We start from the raw sequence: 22500 nt of genomic DNA on the forward strand, positions 1-22500 counted from the left end.
GGGAAAGTCCTGCTCAGTCCCTCTAGCTGTGGAGGGTAGCACGCTCAGTTAGTCTCTGGTGATGGTATATATTCAGTCTGGTTGCATGGGGGCGCGGCGTGAGCATTTGGGGATGGAGCATTTTCAGCGTACACAGAATCTGTAGAAAATAACTCACAACTCTACTGAGCAAACCTCAGTTTTTTAGCGACTTCTAACATGGCCAAATTTGGGTAAACTTTTTTTTATGGAAGATAGGAAAAGGCACATCTATGGCACCACGGCTACCTATATACCAAATTTCAAGTCCTAGCTTCAAAGCATTGAGACTCCAGAGCTTGTCAATGAAATCCTATAAGAAAATTTCAAATATGGGCCACACAGCTTACGTTCCCCCGCCTGTATTTTCTGAAACAACTGAACTGTTTTAGCTGAAACTTTCAAAATAGATTTGTCCTAAAGCAGACACCTGGCATGGAAAATTTCAGTGCAAACAGTTAAAGTTTTGCAACATTATAAGCAACTGAAAACAGTGTCATAATGAAGTGTTTGGCAACGTTAATTATAGATGTTGCTACCAGCTCTGCCTGGAGAGAGAGCAGCAGGATGAAAAGAATATCCAGGTCACAAAGTGAAGCATTTAAAAATCATGAAATGATGGTGTCAGCACAATCTGCCCATTTGTGTCTGAGTTCTTTAGCTGAAGGTGAGATCAGAATGAGGCAGCAGGCCTGTGAAAAAATTAATAGGTAAATAGTGGAGATCTGCCAGGGCAGTTTCTTGACAGAGAATACAACTTTTCCCTTACTGATTTTTTTCTTTTCCATTTGATAAACATTGATTTTGTTCTTGTGGTTCTTACAGAGAACAATTTATATTGGCTCTTTTGTTCTTGCTTCTTGTCTATCCATTTGCCTTGTATATTTGAGGAAATGAAAACTGTTCTGAGCGTAGGGCTTGTTTATTAGCATGTGCTCCCCCTCCTGGCTCTGAGGCAGCACAGCCCTAACCATTGTAGGCCCTACAGAAAATGGCTTCTGACATGTTAAAAAGCATTTTTAAAGTCTAGTTTTATGTTTTATTAATAATACCTTAGTTCATAAAAAACAAAATAATTTAAAAACTGACAAATTAATTGTGCTCTTTGTTTACATAGCTTTTATTTGTCTCAGCTTAGCCATAAAAATAGAACAGTCATTTTCATATTAAGGTTCTCATGAATTGGGCCAAAATAAATCTGATGAGGTTCAACAAGGACAAGTGCAGAGTCCTGCACTTAGGATGGAAGAATCCAATGCACCGCTACAGACTAGGGACCGAATGGCTAGGCAGCAGTTCTGCAGAGAAGGACCTTGGGTGACAGTGGGCGAGAAGCTGGATCTGAGTCGACAGTGCGGCCTTGTTGCCAAGAAGGCCAATGGCATTTTGGGGTGTATAAATAGGGGCATTGCCAGCAGATTGAGGGATGTGATCGTTTCCCTCTATTCAACATTGGTGAGGCCTCATCTGGAGTACTGTGTCCAGTTTTGGGCCCCACACTACAAGAAGGATGAGGAAAAATTGGAGAGAGTCCAGCGAAGGGCAACAAAAATGATTAGGGGACTGGAACACATGAGTTATGAGGCGAGGCTGAGGGAACTGGGATTGTTTAGTCTACGGAAGAGAAGAATGAGGGGGGATTTGATAGCTGCTTTTAACTACCTGAAAGGTGGATCCAAAGAGGATGGATCTAGACTATTCTCAGTGATAGCAGATGACAGGACAAGGAGTAATGGTCTCAAGTTGCAGTGGGGGGAGGTTTAGGTTGGATATTAGGAAAAACTTTTTCACTAGGAGGGTGGTGAAATACTGGAATGCGTTACCTAGGGAGGTGGTGGAATCCCCTTCCTTAGAAGTTTTTAAGGTCAGGCTTGACAAAGCCCTGGCTGGGATGATTTAGTTGGGATTGGTCCTGCTCTGGGCAGGGGGTTGGACTAGATGGCCTCCAGAGGTCCCTTCCAACTCTGTGATTCTATAATTAATTCAACGTTGCAATCTTTGGGTTCCAAGCACTGAATGCGTGTTTATTTCCTGGGGGGAAACAACTGATATTGTTCAGAGATTTTTAAGACCAGAAGGGTCAATTATGATCACCTAGCATGACTTCCTGTGTAACACAGGCCAAAGAAACTCCTCCAGTAATTTCGGCATCAAGCCGATATCTTCTGTTTAGTCTGTGTTGATTAAACAAAAATGAAGGAAATATTTCTGTTTGTAGGTTTAGTAAAATCTAGGGCTGTCAAGCGATTCAAAAATTAATCGTGATTAATCACATTGTTAAACAATAATAGAATACTATTTTTTTAAATATTTGATGTTTTCTACATTTTCAAATATTTTTATTTCAATTACAGCACAGAATACAACGTGAACAGTGCTCACTTTATTTTTGGTTACAAATATTTGCACTGTAAAAAAACAAAAGAAATAGTATTTTTCAATTCACCTAATAGAAGTACTATAGTGCAATCTCTTTATCATGAAAGTTGAACTTACAAATACAGAACTGTGTGCAAGAAAACCTGCATTCAAAAATAAAACCATGTAAAATGTTAGAGCCTGCAAGTCTACTCAGTCCTACTTCTTGTTCAGCCAATCGCTCAGACAAACAAGTTTGTTTACATTGGCAGGAGATAATGCTGCCTGCTTCTTGTTTACGTCACCTGAAAATGAGAACAGGCATTCTCATGGCACTGTTGTAGATGGCATTGCAATATATTTACTTGCCAGATGCACTAAAGATTCATATGTCCCTTTGTGCTTCAACCACCATTCCAGGGGACATGGGTCCATGCTGATGACGGGTTCTGCTTGATAACAATACAAAGCAGTGTGGACCGACGCATGTTCACTTTCATTATCTGAGTGAGATGCCACCAGCAGAAGCTTGTTTTTCTTTTTTGGTGGTTCAGGTTCTGTAGTTTCTGCATTGGAGTGTTGGTCTTTTAAGACTTCTGAAAGCATGCTCCACACCTCATCCCTCTCAGATTTTGGAAGGCACTTCAGATTCTTAAACCTTGGGTCAAGTGCCGTAGCTATCTTTAGAAATTTCACATTGGTACCATCTTTGCATTTTGTCAGATCTGCAGTGAAAGTGTTCTTAAAATGAACAACATGTGTTAGGTCATCATCCGAGACTGCTATAACATGAAATATATGGCAGAATGGGGGTAAAACACAGAGCAGGGGACATATAATTCAAGGAGTTCAGTCACAAATTTAATGAACACATTTTTTTTAATGAGCACTATCAGCATGGAAGCATGATCTCTGGAATGGTGGCCAAAGCATGCAGGTGCATATGAATATTTAGCATATCTCGCACATAAATACCTTGTAGTGCTGGCTATAAAAGTGCCATGCAAATGCCTGTTCTCACTTTCTGGTGACATTGTAAACAAGAAGAGGGCAGCGTTATCTCCCGTAAATGTAAACAAACTTGTTTGTCTTAGCAATTGGCTGAACAAGAAGTAGAACTGAGTGGACTTGTAGGCTCTGAAGTTTTACATTGTTTTGTTTTTGAGTGCACTTATGTAACAAAAAAAATCTACAATTATAAATTAGATTTTCACAACAAAGAGATTGCACTACAGTACTTGTATGAGGTGAATTGAAAAAATACTATTTCTTTTGTTTATCATTTTATAGTACAAATATTTTGTAATAAAAATAATAACTTTGATTTCAATTACAACATGGAATACAATATATATGTAGAAAAACATCCAAAATATTTAATAAATTTCAATTGTTATTTACTGCTTAACAGTGTGATTAAAACTGTGATTAATCATGATTAATTTTTTTAATTGCAATTTATTTTTTGAGTTAATTGCATGAGTTAACTGCAATTAATCGACAGCCCTAGTAAAGTCTTGTCTTTACAAATACTGAAGTTATGGTTGCCAATTTTAGCTGGACATATTCCTTGAGGTTCCACCACATGACATAAACTTTAATTGGATATTAATCTTTAATTCCTGAAGACTCCAGAACAATCCAGGAGTGTTAGGAACCCTAACTAAAGTTGAGGCTGAATAAAACCTAACAATGTTAAAACAAAAAAACTAAAAATGAACTCTCTATGAAAGCCGGAGGGTTTGGGAGCAGACAAATAAAAATAAGGGACATTGGGCCAGGTTTTGGTTCCTGCTACAGCTTCTTAAACTGGTCCTTTCACGGTGTATAGGTACCATATAAAGGGAGCAGAGCAGCGTCCCAGGGCAATTCTCTAAGCACTAGGGCAGCTAAAGACTGGTAGATGTGGCCCTACTGTGCCTGCTTTGCAGCTCGTGTGAGGAGTGAGAGGGGTGTGCTGGGGTTGAGGATAGGGGCAGGACAGGAAGCAGCCTAAGTGCTTTATGCTCCAGCTATTCTGGGATGTGGACCCCATCCAGTGATGTCATTAGGAGCTTCTAGATGATCAGCTCTTTTGAAAATCAGGCCACTAGTTTAGGCTCCTAAATAAGGGCAGAAGGGACCATTATTATATGTAATCCGACCTCCTGAATAACACAGGCCAAAGAAGTTCATCCAATTAATTAATAGGGATAATCGAGCACTATGAGGTTAATTTTGATAACTGCATATTTTAAAACGATATATTAATTTTTGTTTAATCACAGAGCACTACCTACATGTACCGTAATTCCCTGTATACCTGCAGGTGCATTAGATGCAACAGAGTAAAATGCATGTATCGATTACGGTACTGCAGTACAGACACTAATAGCACTGGGAGTATTGCCGAGTCACACCACCCTAAGGGAAGCTCTGGCATGCAGAGCGCACATGCTGCAATGTCCCTTTTGATGGTGCAGTGTACTGAGTTTTGTGTGTCTGTCTGGCTCTGCAGTCTGACGTGGAGGGAGGCAGATGTATGGTATTACACAGATCCAATCATTATCCCAGCCCTCACTGAGACCTCAGTGTGAGTTTTATTTAAGTAAATAAACAGGATTTGACTGTGAAAGGAGATAGAAACATTAGGAAGAAAATTAGTCAGTGATTTTTATTAGTCTGACCCCCAGCATGGTTATTAAGCTCTTCACCAGGAAATCCTTAGATGAATAACACCCCAATAGCAAAAACCACAGCAGAGGTGCTATTAAGAACTTTCCTTTTTGTGATTCTTATTGTTTCATTATATTGGCTTCTCAAGTTACTCAGCTTTGTTCCAGACAGACAATCAAAGCTTTGTCTCTCCAAGACTGGCTTCCATGATGTCAGCCTATGTCATAAATATAAAGGGAAGGGTAAACCCCTTTGAAATCCCTCCTGGCCAGGGGAAAGCTCCTCTCACCTGTAAAGGGTTAAGAAGCTAAAGGTAACCTCGCTGGCACCTGACCAAAATGACCAATGAGGAGACAAGATACTTTCAAAAGCTGGGAGGAGGGAGAGAAACAAAGGGTTTGTGTGTCTGTCTGTATGCTGCGCTTGCCAGGGACAGAACAGGAATGGAGTCTTAGAACTTTTAGTAAGTAATCTAGCTAGGTATGTGTTAGATTATGATTTCTTTAAATGGCTGAGAAAAGAATTGTGCTGAATAGAATAACTATTTCTGTCTGTGTATCTTTTTTGTAACTTAAGGTTTTGCCTAGAGGGGTTCTCTATGTTTTTGAATCTAATTACCCTGTAAGATATATACCATCCTGATTTTACAGGGGGGATTTCTTTATTTCTATTTACTTCTATTTTTTATTAAAAGTCTTCTTGTAAAACACTGAATGCTTTTTCATTGTTCTCAGATCCAAGGGTTTGGGTTTGTGGTCACCTATGCAAATTGGTGAGGTTTTTTATCCAACATTTCCCAGGAAAGGGGGGGTGCAAGTGTTGGGAGGATTGTTCATTGTTCTTAAGATCCAAGGGTCTGGGTCTGTAGTCACCTAGGCAAATTGGTGAGGCTTTTTACCAAACCTTGTCCAGGAAGTGGGGTGCAAGGTTTTGGGAAGTATTTTGGGGGGAAGGACGCGTCCAAACAGCTCTTCCCCAGTAACCAGTATTAGTTTGGTGGTGGTAGCGGCCATTCCAAGGATAACGGGGGTAATATTTTGTACCTTGGGGAAGTTTTGACCTAAGCTGGTAAAGATAAGCTTAGGAGGTTTTTCATGCAGGTCCCCACATCTGTACCCTAGAGTTCAGAGTGGGGGAGGAACCTTGACATGGTGGCACAGTGGTGGGATTAACCTGAAATCATTTTGAGATCCAGTTGAGATTTTTTGAACTAGAAATACAGATTTTAAAAAGGAATTTTTAGGAAGTCCAGAAGGCAGCTTTGAAACTGAAAGCAGCTTGGTTTCTCTCTGCTTTGTGGCCAAGCAGAGACAAAAGGGGATTATCTTGTGAATTGCAGGTTTTCTTGCCTGGAGGCAGGGTACTTAACTCCTGCAGGGAAATTCACAGTCTTCCAACCCAGAGGTTTTTTTTTTTTTCTTTTCTTCCTAAAAGTAAATAGGGGGTGTGTGCTCTACCCATTTGCCTGGAGACAAAAGTGGCAGGGTTTTTTTTTAGGATTTTGATTTTTTTTTGTTTTACAAGGAGCACAGGTTTGAAAAGAAATTTTTTTTTTCTTTGGGCTGGGTAAGCAGTTTTCCAAGTAGTTGGAGGTTTTTTGCTTTAATTTGGGCCCAGAGCAGAGACAAGGGAATTGTCTTTTTCTGTAGGCTGACAATCACTATCAGAGAATAGGTATTCTATTCCAGCACAGCAAAATTTTACAGCCAAGTTTTGTTTGTTTATTTCTAAACCTCGGGTGTAAAGTTAGTTAAAAACAGAGAGGTTAGAATGGCCAAATCCTCAGCTCGACTACAGCTGGAATTAGCCAAATTTCAGGCTGAGGAAAAACAAAGGGAACATGAAAGACAGATAGAACTCATGCGGCTGAAGGAGGAGGAGAAGGAAAAAGAGAGGAAGCATGTGGAGGAGATGGAGAGGATAAAGGCCCAGCAGAATATACCAACAAACCCTAGCAATCCTTCTCCAGGTACCACTTCCCATCCCAGAAAGTTCCCCACCTACAAGGCAGGTGATGATACTGAGGCCTTCTTAGAAAACTTCGAAAGGGCCTGCCTTGGGTACAACATCTCTACTGACCAATACATGGTAGAGCTGAGGCCGCAGCTCAGTGGACCCTTAGCTGAGGTGGCAGCTGAAATGCCTAAAGAACACATGAACAAGTATGAACTGTTTAAATCCAGGGCGAGAGTCAGAATGGGGATAACACCCGAGCAGTCTCGTCGGAGGTTCAGAGCCCTAAGGTGGAAACCAGACATGTCATTTACCCGACATGCCTACCACATTGTAAAACATTGGGATGCCTGGATATCAGGAGCAAGTGTTGAATCTCCAGTAAATTTGCCCTTCCTAATGCAAATGGAACAATTCTTAGAGGGTGTTCCTGAGGAAATAGAAAGATACATCCTAGATGGGAAACCCAAAACTGTAATTGAGGCAGGAGAGATTGGAGCCAGATGGGTGGAGGTGGCAGAGAAGAAGAAAACTGGTCGCAGTTGGAGCGGAGACCAGAAGGGACCACCCCAGACCACACCCTATTACCGGGGGCCGCCCAAAGCCCCACCTACCTCCCAAAGAACCCTCCAGACCCCTTATCGTCCCACCACCCCGTTCTCCAGCAACCCTCCTCGCCCCAGTGACCCGTCAGCTGGACGATGTTTTAAGTGTAACGAGCTGGGGCATGTAAAGGCCAACTGCCCCAAGAACCCCAACAGATTACAGTTCATTGCACCGGAATCACACCAGAGGTCCACAGGCCCAGATACCTCCCAGATACCCTTGGAGCGGAGGGAAACTGTGAGTGTGGGTGGGAAGAAGGTCACCGCGTGGAGGGACACCGGAGCACAAGTGTCAGCTATCCATGCTTCCTTAGTGGACCCCAATTTAATCAACCCAGAGATCCAAGTGACGATTCAACCCTTCAAGTCCAACTCTTTCAATTTGCCTACAGCCAAGTTGCCTGTCCAGTACAAGGGCTGGTCAGGAATGTGGACTTTTGCAGTCTATGATGATTATCCCATCCCCATGCTGTTGGGGGAAGACTTGGCCAATCATGTGAAGCAGGCCAAGAGGGTGGGAATGGTCACCCGCAACCAGGCTAAACAAGCCGTGAGGCCTAGCTCTGTTCCGGAAACTTCTATCAGGACCCAGTCAGAGGTGATGGACCTGGACCCCAGGCCATTGTCTGCAACAGCAGTAGTGGATCCAGTCCCAGAGACCCAGACGGAACCAGTCCCAGAACCGGAACCAGCCGAACAACCAACACCAGACCCCGTGTCAGCACTGAATCCAGTGCTTGCAACCTCAACACCAGAGGGCCCCACCGAACCTGAACTGGCAGCAGCCGATAACCCTACACAAGAGGCTCAGCCGGAGCCTGAATCCCAACATAGTGCACCAGCGGAGAGCGGTTCACAGTCAACAGAAACAGCTCCATCCCCTATATCGCTTCCAGAGGGACCAAGCCTAGGTCCACAATCCCATGAGGAACTGATGTCTCCAGCATCAAGGGAACAGTTCCAGACCGAACAGGAAGCAGATGAAAGCCTCCAGAGAGCTTGGACGGCGGCACGGAGCAACCCACCGCCTCTCAGCTCTTCTAATCGATCCAGGTTTGTTGTAGAAAGAGGACTTTTATACAAGGAAACTCTTTCTGGGGGACACCAGGAAGACTGGCATCCTCAGAGACAGTTGGTAGTTCCAACTAAATACCGGGCCAAGCTCTTGAGCTTAGCCCATGATCACCCTAGTGGCCATGCTGGGGTGAACAGGACCAAAGACCGTTTGGGGGGGTCATTCCACTGGGAGGGAATGGGCAAGGATGTTTCTACCTATGTCCAGTCTTGTGAGGTGTGCCAAAGAGTGGGAAAACCCCAAGACCAGGTCAAAGCTCCTCTCCAGCCACTCCCCATCATTGAAGTTCCATTTCAGCGAGTAGCTGTGGATATTCTGGGTCCTTTTCCGAAAAAGACACCCAGAGGAAAGCAGTACATACTGACTTTCATGGATTTTGCCACCCGATGGCCGGAAGCAGTAGCTCTAAGCAACACCAGGGCTAAAAGTGTGTGCCAGGCACTAGCAGACATTTTTGCCAGGGTAGGTTGGCCCTCCGACATCCTCACAGATGCAGGGACTAATTTCCTGGCAGGAACTATGAAAAACCTTTGGGAAGCTCATGGGGTAAATCACTTGGTTGCCACTCCTTACCATCATCAAACAAATGGCATGGTGGAGAAGTTTAATGGAACTTTGGGGGCCATGATACGTAAATTCGTAAATGAGCACTCCAATGATTGGGACCTAGTATTGCAGCAGTTGCTCTTTGCCTACAGAGCTGTACCACATCCCAGTTTAGGGTTTTCCCCATTTGAACTTGTATATGGCCGTGAGGTTAAGGGGCCATTGCAGTTGGTGAAGCAGCAATGGGAGGGATTTACACCTTCTCCAGGAACTAACATTCTGGACTTTATAACCAACCTACAAAACACCCTCCGAACCTCTTTAGCCCTTGCTAGAGAAAACTTACAGGATGCTCAAAAAGAGCAAAAAGCCTGGTATGATAAACATGCCAGAGAGCGTTCCTTCAAAGTAGGAGACCAGGTCATGGTCTTAAAGGCGCTCCAGGCCCATAAAATGGAAGCATCGTGGGAAGGGCCATTCGTGGTCCAGGAGCGCCTGGGAGCTGTTAATTATCTCATAGCATTCCCCACCTCCAACCGAAAGCCTAAGGTGTATCATATTAATTCTCTAAAGCCCTTTTATTCCAGAGAATTAAAGGTTTGTCAGTTTACAGCCCAGGGAGGAGACGACGCTGAGTGGCCTGAAGGTGTCTACTACGAAGGGAAATGTGCTGGTGGTGTGGAAGAGGTGAACCTCTCCATGACCCTTGGGCGTATGCAGCGACAGCAGATCCAGGAGCTGTGCACTAGCTACGCGCCAACGTTCTCAGCCACCCCAGGACTGACTGAACGGGCATACCACTCCATTGACACAGGTAATGCTCACCCAATTAGGGTCCAACCTTACCGGGTGTCTCCTCAAGCTAAAACTGCTATAGAACGGGAGATCCAGGATATGTTACAGATGGGGGTAATCCGCCCCTCTGAAAGTGCATGGGCATCTCCAGTGGTTCTAGTTCCCAAACCAGATGGGGAAATACGTTTTTGCGTGGACTACCGTAAGCTAAATGCTGTAACTCGCCCAGACAACTATCCCATGCCACGCACAGATGAACTATTAGAGAAACTGGGAAGGGCCCAGTTCATCTCTACCTTGGACTTAACCAAGGGGTACTGGCAGGTACCGCTAGATGAATCTGCCAAGGAAAGGTCAGCCTTCATCACACATCTCGGGCTGTATGAATTTAATGTACTCCCTTTCGGGCTGCGAAATGCACCCGCCACTTTCCAAAGACTTGTAGATGGTCTCCTAGCGGGATTAGGAGAATATGCAGTCGCCTACCTTGACGATGTGGCCATATTTTCGGATTCCTGGGCAGACCACCTGGAACATCTACAAAAAGTCCTTGAGCGCATAAGGGAGGCAGGACTAACTGTTAAGGCTAAGAAGTGTCAAATAGGCCTAAACAGAGTGACTTACCTTGGACACCAGGTGGGTCAAGGAACTATCAGCCCCCTACAGGCCAAAGTGGATGCTATCCAAAAGTGGCCTGTCCCAAAGTCAAAGAAACAGGTTCAATCCTTCTTAGGCTTGGCCGGTTATTACAGACGATTTGTACCGCACTACAGCCAAATCGCTGCCCCACTGACAGACCTAACCAAAAAGAAACAGCCAAATGCTGTTCAGTGGACCGGAAAGTGTCAGAAGGCCTTTAACAAGCTTAAAGCGACACTCATGTCTGACCCTGTACTAAGGGCCCCAGACTTTGACAAACCGTTCCTAGTAACCACAGATGCATCCGAGCGTGGTGTGGGAGCAGTTTTAATGCAGAAAGGACCTGATCAAGAATTCCACCCTGTAGTGTTTCTCAGCAAAAAACTGTCTGAGAGGGAAAGCAACTGGTCAGTCACTGAAAAAGAATGTTATGCCATTGTCTACGCTCTGGAAAAGCTACGCCCATATGTTTGGGGACGGCGTTTCCACCTGCAAACCGACCATGCTGCACTAAAGTGGCTTCACACCGTCAAAGAAACTAACAGAAAACTTCTTCGGTGGAGTTTAGCTCTCCAAGATTTTGATTTCGACATCCAACACATCTCAGGAGCTTCTAACAAAGTGGCTGATGCACTCTCCCGTGAAAGTTTCCCAGAATCAACTGGTTAAAATCGTCCTTGAGATGTGGAAAATATTGTTAGTCTTTATGTACTTGGTAGTATATTTAGAGATGCATGTGTCTTATTAACTCTGTTTTCCTAGAGCTCCAGGAAGAAATCCCAGCCAGTGTTTCACCCTAGCTGAGATTTGGGGGGCGTGTCATAAATATAAAGGGAAGGGTAAACCCCTTTGAAATCCCTCCTGGCCAGGGGAAAGCTCCTCTCACCTGTAAAGGGTTAAGAAGCTAAAGGTAACCTCGCTGGCACCTGACCAAAATGACCAATGAGGAGACAAGATACTTTCAAAAGCTGGGAGGAGGGAGAGAAACAAAGGGTTTGTGTGTCTGTCTGTATGCTGCGCTTGCCAGGGACAGAACAGGAATGGAGTCTTAGAACTTTTAGTAAGTAATCTAGCTAGGTATGTGTTAGATTATGATTTCTTTAAATGGCTGAGAAAAGAATTGTGCTGAATAGAATAACTATTTCTGTCTGTGTATCTTTTTTGTAACTTAAGGTTTTGCCTAGAGGGGTTCTCTATGTTTTTGAATCTAATTACCCTGTAAGATATATACCATCCTGATTTTACAGGGGGGATTTCTTTATTTCTATTTACTTCTATTTTTTATTAAAAGTCTTCTTGTAAAACACTGAATGCTTTTTCATTGTTCTCAGATCCAAGGGTTTGGGTTTGTGGTCACCTATGCAAATTGGTGAGGTTTTTTATCCAACATTTCCCAGGAAAGGGGGGGTGTAAGTGTTGGGAGGATTGTTCATTGTTCTTAAGATCCAAGGGTCTGGGTCTGTAGTCACCTAGGCAAATTGGTGAGGCTTTTTACCAAACCTTGTCCAGGAAGTGGGGTGCAAGGTTTTGGGAAGTATTTTGGGGGGGAAGGACGCGTCCAAACAGCTCTTCCCCAGTAACCAGTATTAGTTTGGTGGTGGTAGCGGCCATTCCAAGGATAACGGGGGTAATATTTTGTACCTTGGGGAAGTTTTGACCTAAGCTGGTAAAGATAAGCTTAGGAGGTTTTTCATGCAGGTCCCCACATCTGTACCCTAGAGTTCAGAGTGGGGGAGGAACCTTGACAGCCTACAACAACAGAAATATGGGAAAACAACTAAAACTCATGTTTTAAATCCCAGTAATATTTCCTTCTGCCTGATTGATTTTAATATGATCAGTTAGAATGTACAAAATGCTATTATATTCCTGAAATGAAGAAAAATCAAGTTTTTTCTAAGATTTGCTTGTCCATTAATATATGAAAATGTTAATGATTTGAGAATAAAAGCATTTTCTCTGACATAGGAGAGATGTGATCTAGTGGTCTCAGTGTAGCTCTGGGAATTGCTGTGATTAGTTGTATTACAGTACCACCCCGTGTTGCAGGACTGCTGTATAAAAGAGAGATGTTTATATTGTAAAGCACTTAGACTAGTGCTGTATAAGTGGAATCCTGTGTTTTTCCCAAAGGTGAATAGCAAAATAAAATAAAAAATACCTATCAATTGAACAGCTTACCCTGCTGGGGCAGCTCCTATAGCTCCTGTCCTGCAGGACTGGCGTTTGCTGCCTGCTCTGGATGTTGCAACGTGATGCACAGGGTTGCATTGCCATTCACTCAACTGTGCTCCACCCACCCTCCCAGTCGTGAGAGAGGGGTGATTGGGCCAAACCTGAGTGGCACTGCGACCCCGTGTGCCAGGTCGTAATGTCCAGAGCAGGGAGCCAGGCCCAGTCCTGTGGGGCAGGAGCTTCCACTGCCAGGTGAGTGCAGGGGTGGGCTTACTTTGCAAACCCTCCCCCCAGCCAGTTCTCTCATCCCCTGGGGCAGAACCCAACTTGTCACAGCCTCCCACAATAAAATAAAACAAAATAAAATGAAAAATTATTAAAAATGAAAAGAATTTCACAGGGTTGGCCATATAAGAACAAGGTATTATTGTGGAGAGATATGTAAACAGTTAATAGATCAGGTGCCAATAGATGGCACTCAAGAATATGCAGCATTGTTCTTGCATTTTCCAGGACCAATAAAGCATGCAGCTCATAACACCTTGGGCACATAGACACCATACTGTAAACCTGGGACCGTGGGACCTGGGCTTGTGGACTTGGTTTTTCCAAGCCTGTGCATGAGCATCCACACTGCATTGTAAACAATTGATTGACCTGGGTCTCACATCTGTGCTAAATACGTCCATACTGCACTACTGCTTGAGCTGCGTCGACACTACAAAATGACAGGGCTTGGACCCAAGTCAAAGTGGGTCTTGGACTCTGACTCATACTCCGAGCAGGGTCCTAAGAGGTGGGGCTCAAACCTGAGTCAGAGTCTGGGCTTAGAGTGCAGTGTAGACATACCCCTGGAGGCCCCATGGTGCTGGATGTTCTACAAACATGAGACAATCCCATTCTCAAGCAATTTTTATTCTGTGGCCCCAATCCTATAATCCTATCCTTGCTGGCAGGATGCCAGAACTGTGAGGCTCTGCTTGAGCAGGTCAGACTGCAGGATTAGAGCCAGATTTAAAACAAGATGCAAAAGGGGAGTATAACAAATGGTTGAAAGGAATAAGGAGGCTAAGAGTAACAGTGAGAGGAAGACATGGTTACAGTGATGACCTACGTACATAGCTAACTAGCTATGTAGACAACTGGTAACTCCTGACTGCTAATGTGAGCTCTGACATTGACTCCTTCCACAGGTAATTCATGGTTCATTCCTGCCAGGTGTTGAGTTCCTCCTGGGATGTTGTAGAACACCTTCACCCAAAGTCAGTGGGAGCTAAGAATGGTCATCATCTTTCAGGAGGCACTCACAACTTGCAGGATTGGGCCCTCATCCATTCTGTCTCAATTTCTCCATCTGTAAAATTAATTATTTCACGGGGTATGGGTGGGATTAATTAATGCTATTAAAGTGCAAAGTATTACCATATGCTTTATAAAATACTTTGATATCTTCACAATATTCTGTGGGGGCTCTCACATTTACCTCTCCTCTTTTCTTTCTCTCTGATATTTTAAAAACCACTCATTCAAGTCTCCAATCCAGACACAGAGAAGACTGACAGAGAAAGGGAAAAAAACCAGGCAGCCCCTGTCTTGAAAATGCATTAGCAATTCTAAAAACTCTGCATTGAAAGAAACCATAGTGTGCCGGAGCAAAGTGTAGGACTAAATGCCACTCTTGTCCACTTCAGCAGAAGCAACTGTACCAACTAGAGTGACTGCTAAATTACCTGGCATTTAGACACCAGGACCTTCGATAGCAAACCAACTGGATAGCAGAAAAAGAAAGCTCATTTGTCAAACATGAACCCGTTTTTTGTTTGTTTGTTTTTCTGTGAACAAAGTCAGGAAAAAGTATGACAGAAGAACCAGGCCATTTTGTAATAATATGAACTTCTGTGACTACCTGCAGAAGGATTGCCTGGAGTGCTCCCACCCTTGCCCTAGATGTAATTCAGAAAAATGTGGGCTAGTATTCCACTGTAATAGGAAATGGGTTTACAACAGGTTTGGGAATGAAACTAGAGATGTTAGCAGGACGTTCTCATTTTTTGTCCCTGAATAAAGCATTGTTCTTATATTGCCACCAAGTTTAGAAATAATTGAACCAAACAGTGTGGGTTTTTTTTCCTAAAAGGTGAATTTGCTTTTGGAGAAGACGCTGGAGTGACATTGTTGAAAACTAGTTCTCTCTTTATTGAATACTGGTACTGCAAACGTAGCCTCTGCACACCCTTTTTAATCCTATTCCATCAAGGTGTCCTATCCCTCAGTTTTAGGGGTGAAAGTCATTTATTCTCCATTGGCAAAATTCACCGCAATGCATTCAGTTCTACTTTAGGCCTAATTTTTCCCATTAACTTCACAGTCAGAATACTATGGGCTATGTTTGCATCTGCACTTTTTTCCCCTTAAAAGTGGTAAAGTCTGATAAATCCTTTATTGGGGGACTGTGTCGTGCACTGCACAGAGGTAGCCTTGACTTAAAGTTTACCTATGCCCCTGATGCTATAGGCAGATGCAATGTAAGACAGGACTATGGTTGATTCAACAAGGGGTCTTAAGCACATGAGCAGTACCATTTTCTTCTGTATAATAATATAATACAGATTATAACACAACACACAGCGGGAGGAAAGTATCTTTCAATGGACTACTCACAAGTTAAAGTTCCCAAATTATTTTGCAGTTAATAGGTTATTGATGGTCTCAGATCTCTAGAGGTACACCATGATAAAAAATTGCTAAAAGGAAAAATTGAGAATATGTTGACTGCTTATATTGAAGAAAAAGCAAAGGAAGAAACTGTTATCAATACCAATCAACTTTGGAGACTGAAATCCTGTGCTATTCTGAAGAGAGGAATTTATCTCCCCACCCCCACCACTAGTAGTATTATATACACAGAAATCTTGGTCCCTGATTAACCCCTGAGTAAAGAGTAACCTTCACCTAGACAGCTCTGCTTTCAAAAGAGTTAGCTGCTGTAACCAGAGCCTGTTCAATTATTCCTCTTCAAAGAGAACAGGCAACCAAGAATGTCAGGTTCAGAGAAGGGGCTATAATTTCGAAGCAACTTCCTGTTTGGAGATTTTTTGATCTCTCAGTGTAGTGAATGGAAGGAAATGGCACGAAGGAGATACTTTTCCCATCTGTGTGCTATGTTATTATTTGTAATTACATAATTTTACAAATGAAGGTGATTTTCTGCTTTTGCCTTCTTATAGGTTACAACTTAGAAGACTCTTGATACATATTTATCAGCCAACTGTCTCTGGCCAAGTTGCACATGCCAAATGTATGCTTTATAGTATGTGTTATACAGAGCAGCATTGTTCTCCGCCAAAATCAGCGTCCTTTACTACCGTATATATCTGATGATGCAGGGTATTGATTTCCTAACCCATTTAAGATACTATAAACCAACTGCTAGTATGTAGTGGCTTCCTGTTCTTATAACGTTTATTTTGTCTTTTGGGCACTGAAAAGGATTTTTTCACATGTTGGCATAAGAAGACCCAAAGTTTGACCTTTGTCTCTCCATTTGAGAATGTGCCCTGGCACAAATAACCATTTCAGTCGAACACCCCGATGATTAAGGTCTGGAAAGAAATGTCTGGATTTAAAATCTTATTTTACTTTAGTTTTGATAGGTAGTCCATACAAAACTTTAGGCTTCTAGAGTCTGAAATTCAGTTCTTGAAGAAAAAAAAAACTTTATCAAAAGATATACTATATATAGCCTCAAAAAACAAAAATTATTCCCCTAAAAGATGAACACTCCACAGCTTTGAGCAAACTAACTAGCTTAATCTTTACTGACATGGATGAGCACTACACAAGTAGTCTCACTGAAGCCAGTGCATCTACTCACATAAGCAAGGGCTCACTAGTGCCAGTCGGGGCTCTGCAATCTAGCCCTTCATGACCACTTATCCTTACGGGCCAGATTTTGACATCCCTGCCCATACTGAATGAAGACTAGAACTGTGTGAATAACTGATTTTTTGGTTCACTGTACTGGGCAATCCAAGAAAAAGAAAATCTTGATCAACCCAAACTGAAATATTTTGTTCAAGTTTTTTAACTTTTTAAAAATAAAACTTGAATATAAAAAAGTAATTTTCAATTGAAAAATAAAAATATTTTGTTTCAAAACTGTCAAAATAAAATATTTTTTTTTTGGAATTTTTTATTGAAACAATTTGACTAACTGGACACAGATTAGCAAAATGTTTCAGTTGGATTAGCAAAATGTTCCAATCTCCATTTTTTAGTTGAAAAAAAATTCTGCTGAAAACTGTCAGAGTTCTAGTCAGAATTAATTATGGAGTAAGATACTATTCAGTATAAAAGTATCAGAATCTGGTCCTTGCTGATCCATTCACATTTAGTGGGTCTTTTCAATTATGTTTACATCGCCAAGAAGTTACCCTTATTTTAAGTGTTTAAATTTTCCAGGTTTATAGTTTGTCTCTTAGTTCTGCTCATATGCTCACGTGTGCTTAGAGTCCATTTCCCCTCTTTCTATGTGGCTACTATTTTTAAATAAAACAATCTTCACAAAGCAGGGAAAAACCAAAAATAAAACTTACTCACATAGTCTAACACAAACACTAGCCACAGAAATAGACAGATAGAACCAAAGTTGAAAAATCAGGAATAATAAAAGAAATGAAGTGACTATTATGTCTTGCCCCCAGTCTCTGTCTTGAAAAATGCATATGCTGTTTATGTACTTTGCAGTAAACACACATTCTAACCCTCAGTTCTTTCTCAGGGATGGGCAAATTTAGCCTTTAACCTAAGTACCCACTGGATAACCCTGAGCCTTTGCTTCCACTTCCAGAAAAGCCTTTATCCAGACATTCTTAACAGACTTCCGCTTTCCCTCAGGAACACTTCTAGAATGTGCAACCTGTGAGTTTCCTTGGCAACTAGCATGCTGCAAGTATAGTATTATGGCACATACCTATTAAGCTTCATAGATTTAGCCACACACACACACAAAACAAACAAACAAAAAAAACACTTCAGGATGGATACCAGGCCTGGCAGTCCAGCACTAAAAAATACAATAACCCATAAAGATTATAGGATGCTGTCAGGGAAGGGGACACTGTAGTGTCTTTAGGTGAGTTGTGTGAACAGAGAGAGCCATGTGGAGTTCTCCATGGGTTCAGATAATTTGGCTAAACAGCTAAACTGTAAAGCATCCCCATCCTCAGATTTCTATTGTTTTATTGGGTTGAGACTGTTTTACAATGAGGCATTACACACACACACAGTGGCTATGTTAAGGCTTACAAGTTTTGTAGTGTTAATTTGAATTTGGCCCAGGATGTCCAGGTCATGAGAATCCATAAAGCTTTGTGTATGCTTGGCTTTCCTGAAGGGGGACAGATTTCCGCTGTTGTGCCATAACAGCAGTAACCATTAGTAACTCTCAGCCCCATCTTCTCTCCTCTCACATTGGCTGCCTAGGTTCTGATTTAAAGTCACATACATCCTCAACTGGTTTCTATCTCAGTAACCTGCCACGTCCCTGCGCACTTTAGAAAGGAGAATGGAAGCAGTCTTGAATGGCACAGTGGCAGGATGAATATGTGTTGCACCACTGAGCAGCCAGACTATTTGGTCATGTACAGCTCTCTCAGGGTCATCTGGTGCCTGCTCCCATTCCTTGAGGGCCAAGTCATGCTGAGTAAGAGCAGCCCCAAAATGAATGGAGACCTCTGCCATCTGGGCCATCAATTGTTGAAACATCTGGCAGCTGGATCCCTTATGAGTGCTGACACCTGCATGCTTCAGCCTGTCCAGATTACAGAATGGGGATTTTAGGCATGCAGGATCTGACACTGTTCCCGGTGCCACTTCTGAAGGAGCACCCATATAGTCCACACTGTTATACCACCAAAATCCAATCTGCTAGTCATTCTTCTCAATTTAACTTTAATGTCTTTAAATGGATCAGACACCACCATGAATATAAAATAACAAAATAATCAAGTTAGCACTGTGAGAGGGTCCTTATGAACTGCTGCCAGTACACTCCATTTGTGGGTGGAGTATCAAGCTAACTGCAACTGCTGCCACTTGACAAGTCTTTTGAACTCTACTTCATAGAATTAGAGCGGACTGAATAATTGTTTTTTCCATTTGGTGGACAAACTAAAAAAATCTGAAAAATAAAATTTCGCATTTCAAGCCAAAACTGATTTTTTTTCTTCGTTTTTTTCCCCACTGAAACAAAACACTGAGGGGGGGGGAATCATTTGGGTTCGATAAAACATATTAAAGTGTTTCCAAAACATTTAGAAACAAAATGGCCTCTTTCTAAATAAAAATTTAAATAGTTCATTTTAAAAATGTTGAAACAAACGGTTTAGAGATTTTTTAAAAAATCCTCATTTATTTGGCTGAAACTATTTGCTGAATTTGACCCATATTCACAAATAGTTTCAATTCCCAAAACTTCATTTTTCAGTGAATTTTCTATTCAAATGAAAAAAATTTGCTCTTCTGTACATAGAATCACCTAGATCTTAAATGTGCTTGAAGATCTTAAACCACATGCAATTACTGCAGTTTGTAAAGCTCCACATACATGGGCTTAGCCACTTCATTCTTAAGGTGACCTGGTGTGTGTGTGCCCGTGCCCGTGCATGTAATAACATGCAATGAGTTATGTTTGCTCTGTCCCTTCAAACTTTTGTCCACAAATGAAACACATCAAAGACGGGTGTCCAGGTACATCCACATGCACATTTCAAACATGCTACATTTTGATCTACAGTTGGATTCATAAAGTGATTTGCAAAAAAAAAAAAAAAAAATAGGTCTTCCAAATTTCTTGCGAAGCAAAATTCAGAGCTCTCAAAAACTACATGCAACTACGGTGTATATTTTTGCATCCCCTTCTCTCATCCTTACAGTTGTTTACAAGTGAATTTATTTATTTTGAAAAAGAGGCCTTTCTGAAACTCCAGACAGTTTTGACATAAAATACAGAAACAAAGTAGCAACCAGAAATCAATTACAAAACAAAGCTCTAAATATAATCAATAGAAAATAAACCCCCCAATAAAACAATGCACTTCATAAGAATATATGTATAAAGAAACATTATTAAAATGCCTAGGAACTTATGTACTATTTACTATCAAGTTATGACAATCTAATATGTATAATTTCTAAATACAATTGGATTAATCAGTGCCAGACAACACTATATTATAGTGGTTACACTGATTTATCAAGATGCTAAACCTTCAAATATCTGGCTTCTGAGAAAAATAATCTAAGTTGGAATATTTTTCTCTTCAATTTACTCATTGTGCTTTTATTTGGGCTCTTTCCTCCTTGTGAAAAATGTAGACGGAAAAGAATACTGCACTGTAGCTGAAAAGCACCATTTCAAGCACCTCACTGCAGCAGTCATTCTGAAATGGAGTTAGGCTTGTTTATCAGGCTTGCAGGGTCATGCTGAGTGACCTATTCCCCTCTGGTTCCACTTAAAACTCAAATTTTCTCCATGAAGATAACATGCTCTTCTCACATTTGGTTACCTGGTCCCCCAAAGGATTTTATTTTTCATAATGTAATTGTAACCTTTGTTTAAGAACTTTTTTCCTCGTCATAAATTCTTTTAACATGATATATTTCTTTGAAGAGAGGAAAACCTTTGGCTATTAAAATATCTTACAGTGCCAGTTCACTGGAAGCTCACTTTGGTGTGATACAAATGGGTATATTAGTCAATCATCCAAAGAATGACTTTTGTTTTAATTTTGTTTGTATTTTGTGTGGGTATATATACACATTCACACAGAGTATTATATATAAGGAGGAGGTCTGTGTTTGAAAGAAAAAAATAAACAGATTTGTACTTTCACAGTTTCAAAGCAAAGAGATCTATTTAACCAAAAGTGCAATTAAATATATATTTGGAAGGTTTTGAAATCGCACTTAGCAAAATGGCAAACATTTACATGTGGAATTCTGAGAAACAGCTCTATCCATTTTATGATTACAAGGGAAAGTATTATTTTCCCATTGAAGGCAGTCTGAAAGAACTCCTAAAAATACAGGGCCAGGATCTTTTATCTGGTATAAACTGGCATCAGGCGAGTGTCTGACTGACAGTGGTACATCAATAACATATTCCTGTTTATTTGATAGCAATAAAAGAATATTAGATATGTATCTGAGAAAGTGCTTTCTGCTTACAGTGCTGGGGGAATGTCAAGTCACCTAACATATTCCTGCTGTAATACCCCTTTCAGAGGCCTGATTGGCATGTATGGAATGCAAGGATTAGTGGTGTAAACTACAGCAAATCCTGTGTTTAAGGAGGGCAGAGACTATTTAAATAGGATGAAGTTCTATGCCAGTGGAGGCTGGGAGTTAGATAAATAAATAAATAAGATGTCTTCTCCAATCTTTTCTTCTTAAATCTTGTAACTGATTCCCAATAAACTGACAACTATGTCCACTATGTCTGAGGGAACATTGTATTTATACTTCTTTTTAACCACCTTAGACCTTCTCTTCCCATATACAATAGACAAAAAGAATACAATGTATCACATTGCACTTCATTTTATCATAATTTTTCATAAGAGAAATAAGCACATTATCATATCTGTCTCCAAAAAAATGCAAGAAAGAAAGAAATTTCAAGCAGTGGGCCTATTCGTGAGAAAAAAATCACACATAGGGATTAATAATCTTCTGTGCCAACATAAAACCTTTCATCCCAACAAACCCCCACAAAATACTTTACAAACCAGAAACTATCTTCAGAGACGCCGAGCTAATGAAATCAATTATAGTTGCACTAGAGAAAAATGGGGGGTGGGGGGAAGAGGAAATAATTTCAAATTGACCCCAAATTGACATTTTTCAAAATATTTGCCAAGTCAAAAAAATTGTTTTGGGTTGAATAAAACAGTTTCAGGTTGAGTTAAATAACCTTTTTTAAAATTATTTTGAGCCTTTTAAAGCTTTTTAAAAAATAAAATTGAAGGGAATTTCTAAACAAGATTTGCGTCAAATTGAAAAATGGAAACATTTTATTTGGAAAAATTTTAAAAATGAAATGTTTCATTTATTTCACCCCAACAGAAACAATTTGGCAAAACCAACACAACTTTGTGAAATGTTGCAGAGTTGGCAAATCTGCATTTTTCACCAAAAGAAAGTTTTGTCCAAAAATTTTCACTCAGCACCTCTTGGGGTCACACAGAGGGCATCTACACTGTGATAAAAGATCTGTGACACAGGTGTGGCTGACTTGGGTTCATGAATTCAGGCTGCAGGGCTATAACATTTCAATGTAGACATTCAGGCTCGGGCTGGAGCTTGGCTTTGAGACTCTGCAAGGGAGTTCAATAACAGCCCTTCTTGGTATCTGGTTTTATTAACACAGAATTCCAAAATGGACACCAAAAGTCTTCCACCCAGGCTTAAGCTGGGCACAGCGCTTCCTCCCTGAGGTACTGTCCCTTCCTTAGTACTCTGAGCAGCTGGAGAAGATGCAAGGGCTAGCCTCCTTTATCCTTCTGGGGAGTGGCAACTTCCAGCTGATACTTTCTATCCAGCCTTAACTTTCTTCCTCTAGGACCACTACAGGAGACACTCTCTCACTCTGCAGTCCCCCTTTGGCTGTCCATAGACCTG

General features: G+C 41.4%; 1 protein-coding gene across 1 annotated transcript in view; it reads left to right on the forward strand.

The window, feature by feature from the left end:
* The first annotated feature begins 7867 nt into the window (after positions 1-7867).
* The window catches only part of LOC311518821 (uncharacterized protein), a 41213-nt gene continuing 26580 nt past the window's right edge, over positions 7868-22500 (forward strand). Inside the window, exon 1 of the mRNA XM_084624896.1 lies at positions 7868-11704. Within this exon, the coding sequence (XP_084481022.1) occupies positions 8017-11313 (3297 nt within the window). The 5' untranslated portion in view covers positions 7868-8016 and the 3' untranslated portion in view covers positions 11314-11704. The remainder of the gene's footprint in view (positions 11705-22500) is intronic.

The sequence above is a fragment of the Lepidochelys olivacea genome (genome assembly GCF_965140295.1).
Source record: "Lepidochelys olivacea isolate rLepOli2 genome assembly, chromosome: 3".
NCBI classification, from domain to species: domain Eukaryota; kingdom Metazoa; phylum Chordata; order Testudines; family Cheloniidae; genus Lepidochelys; species Lepidochelys olivacea.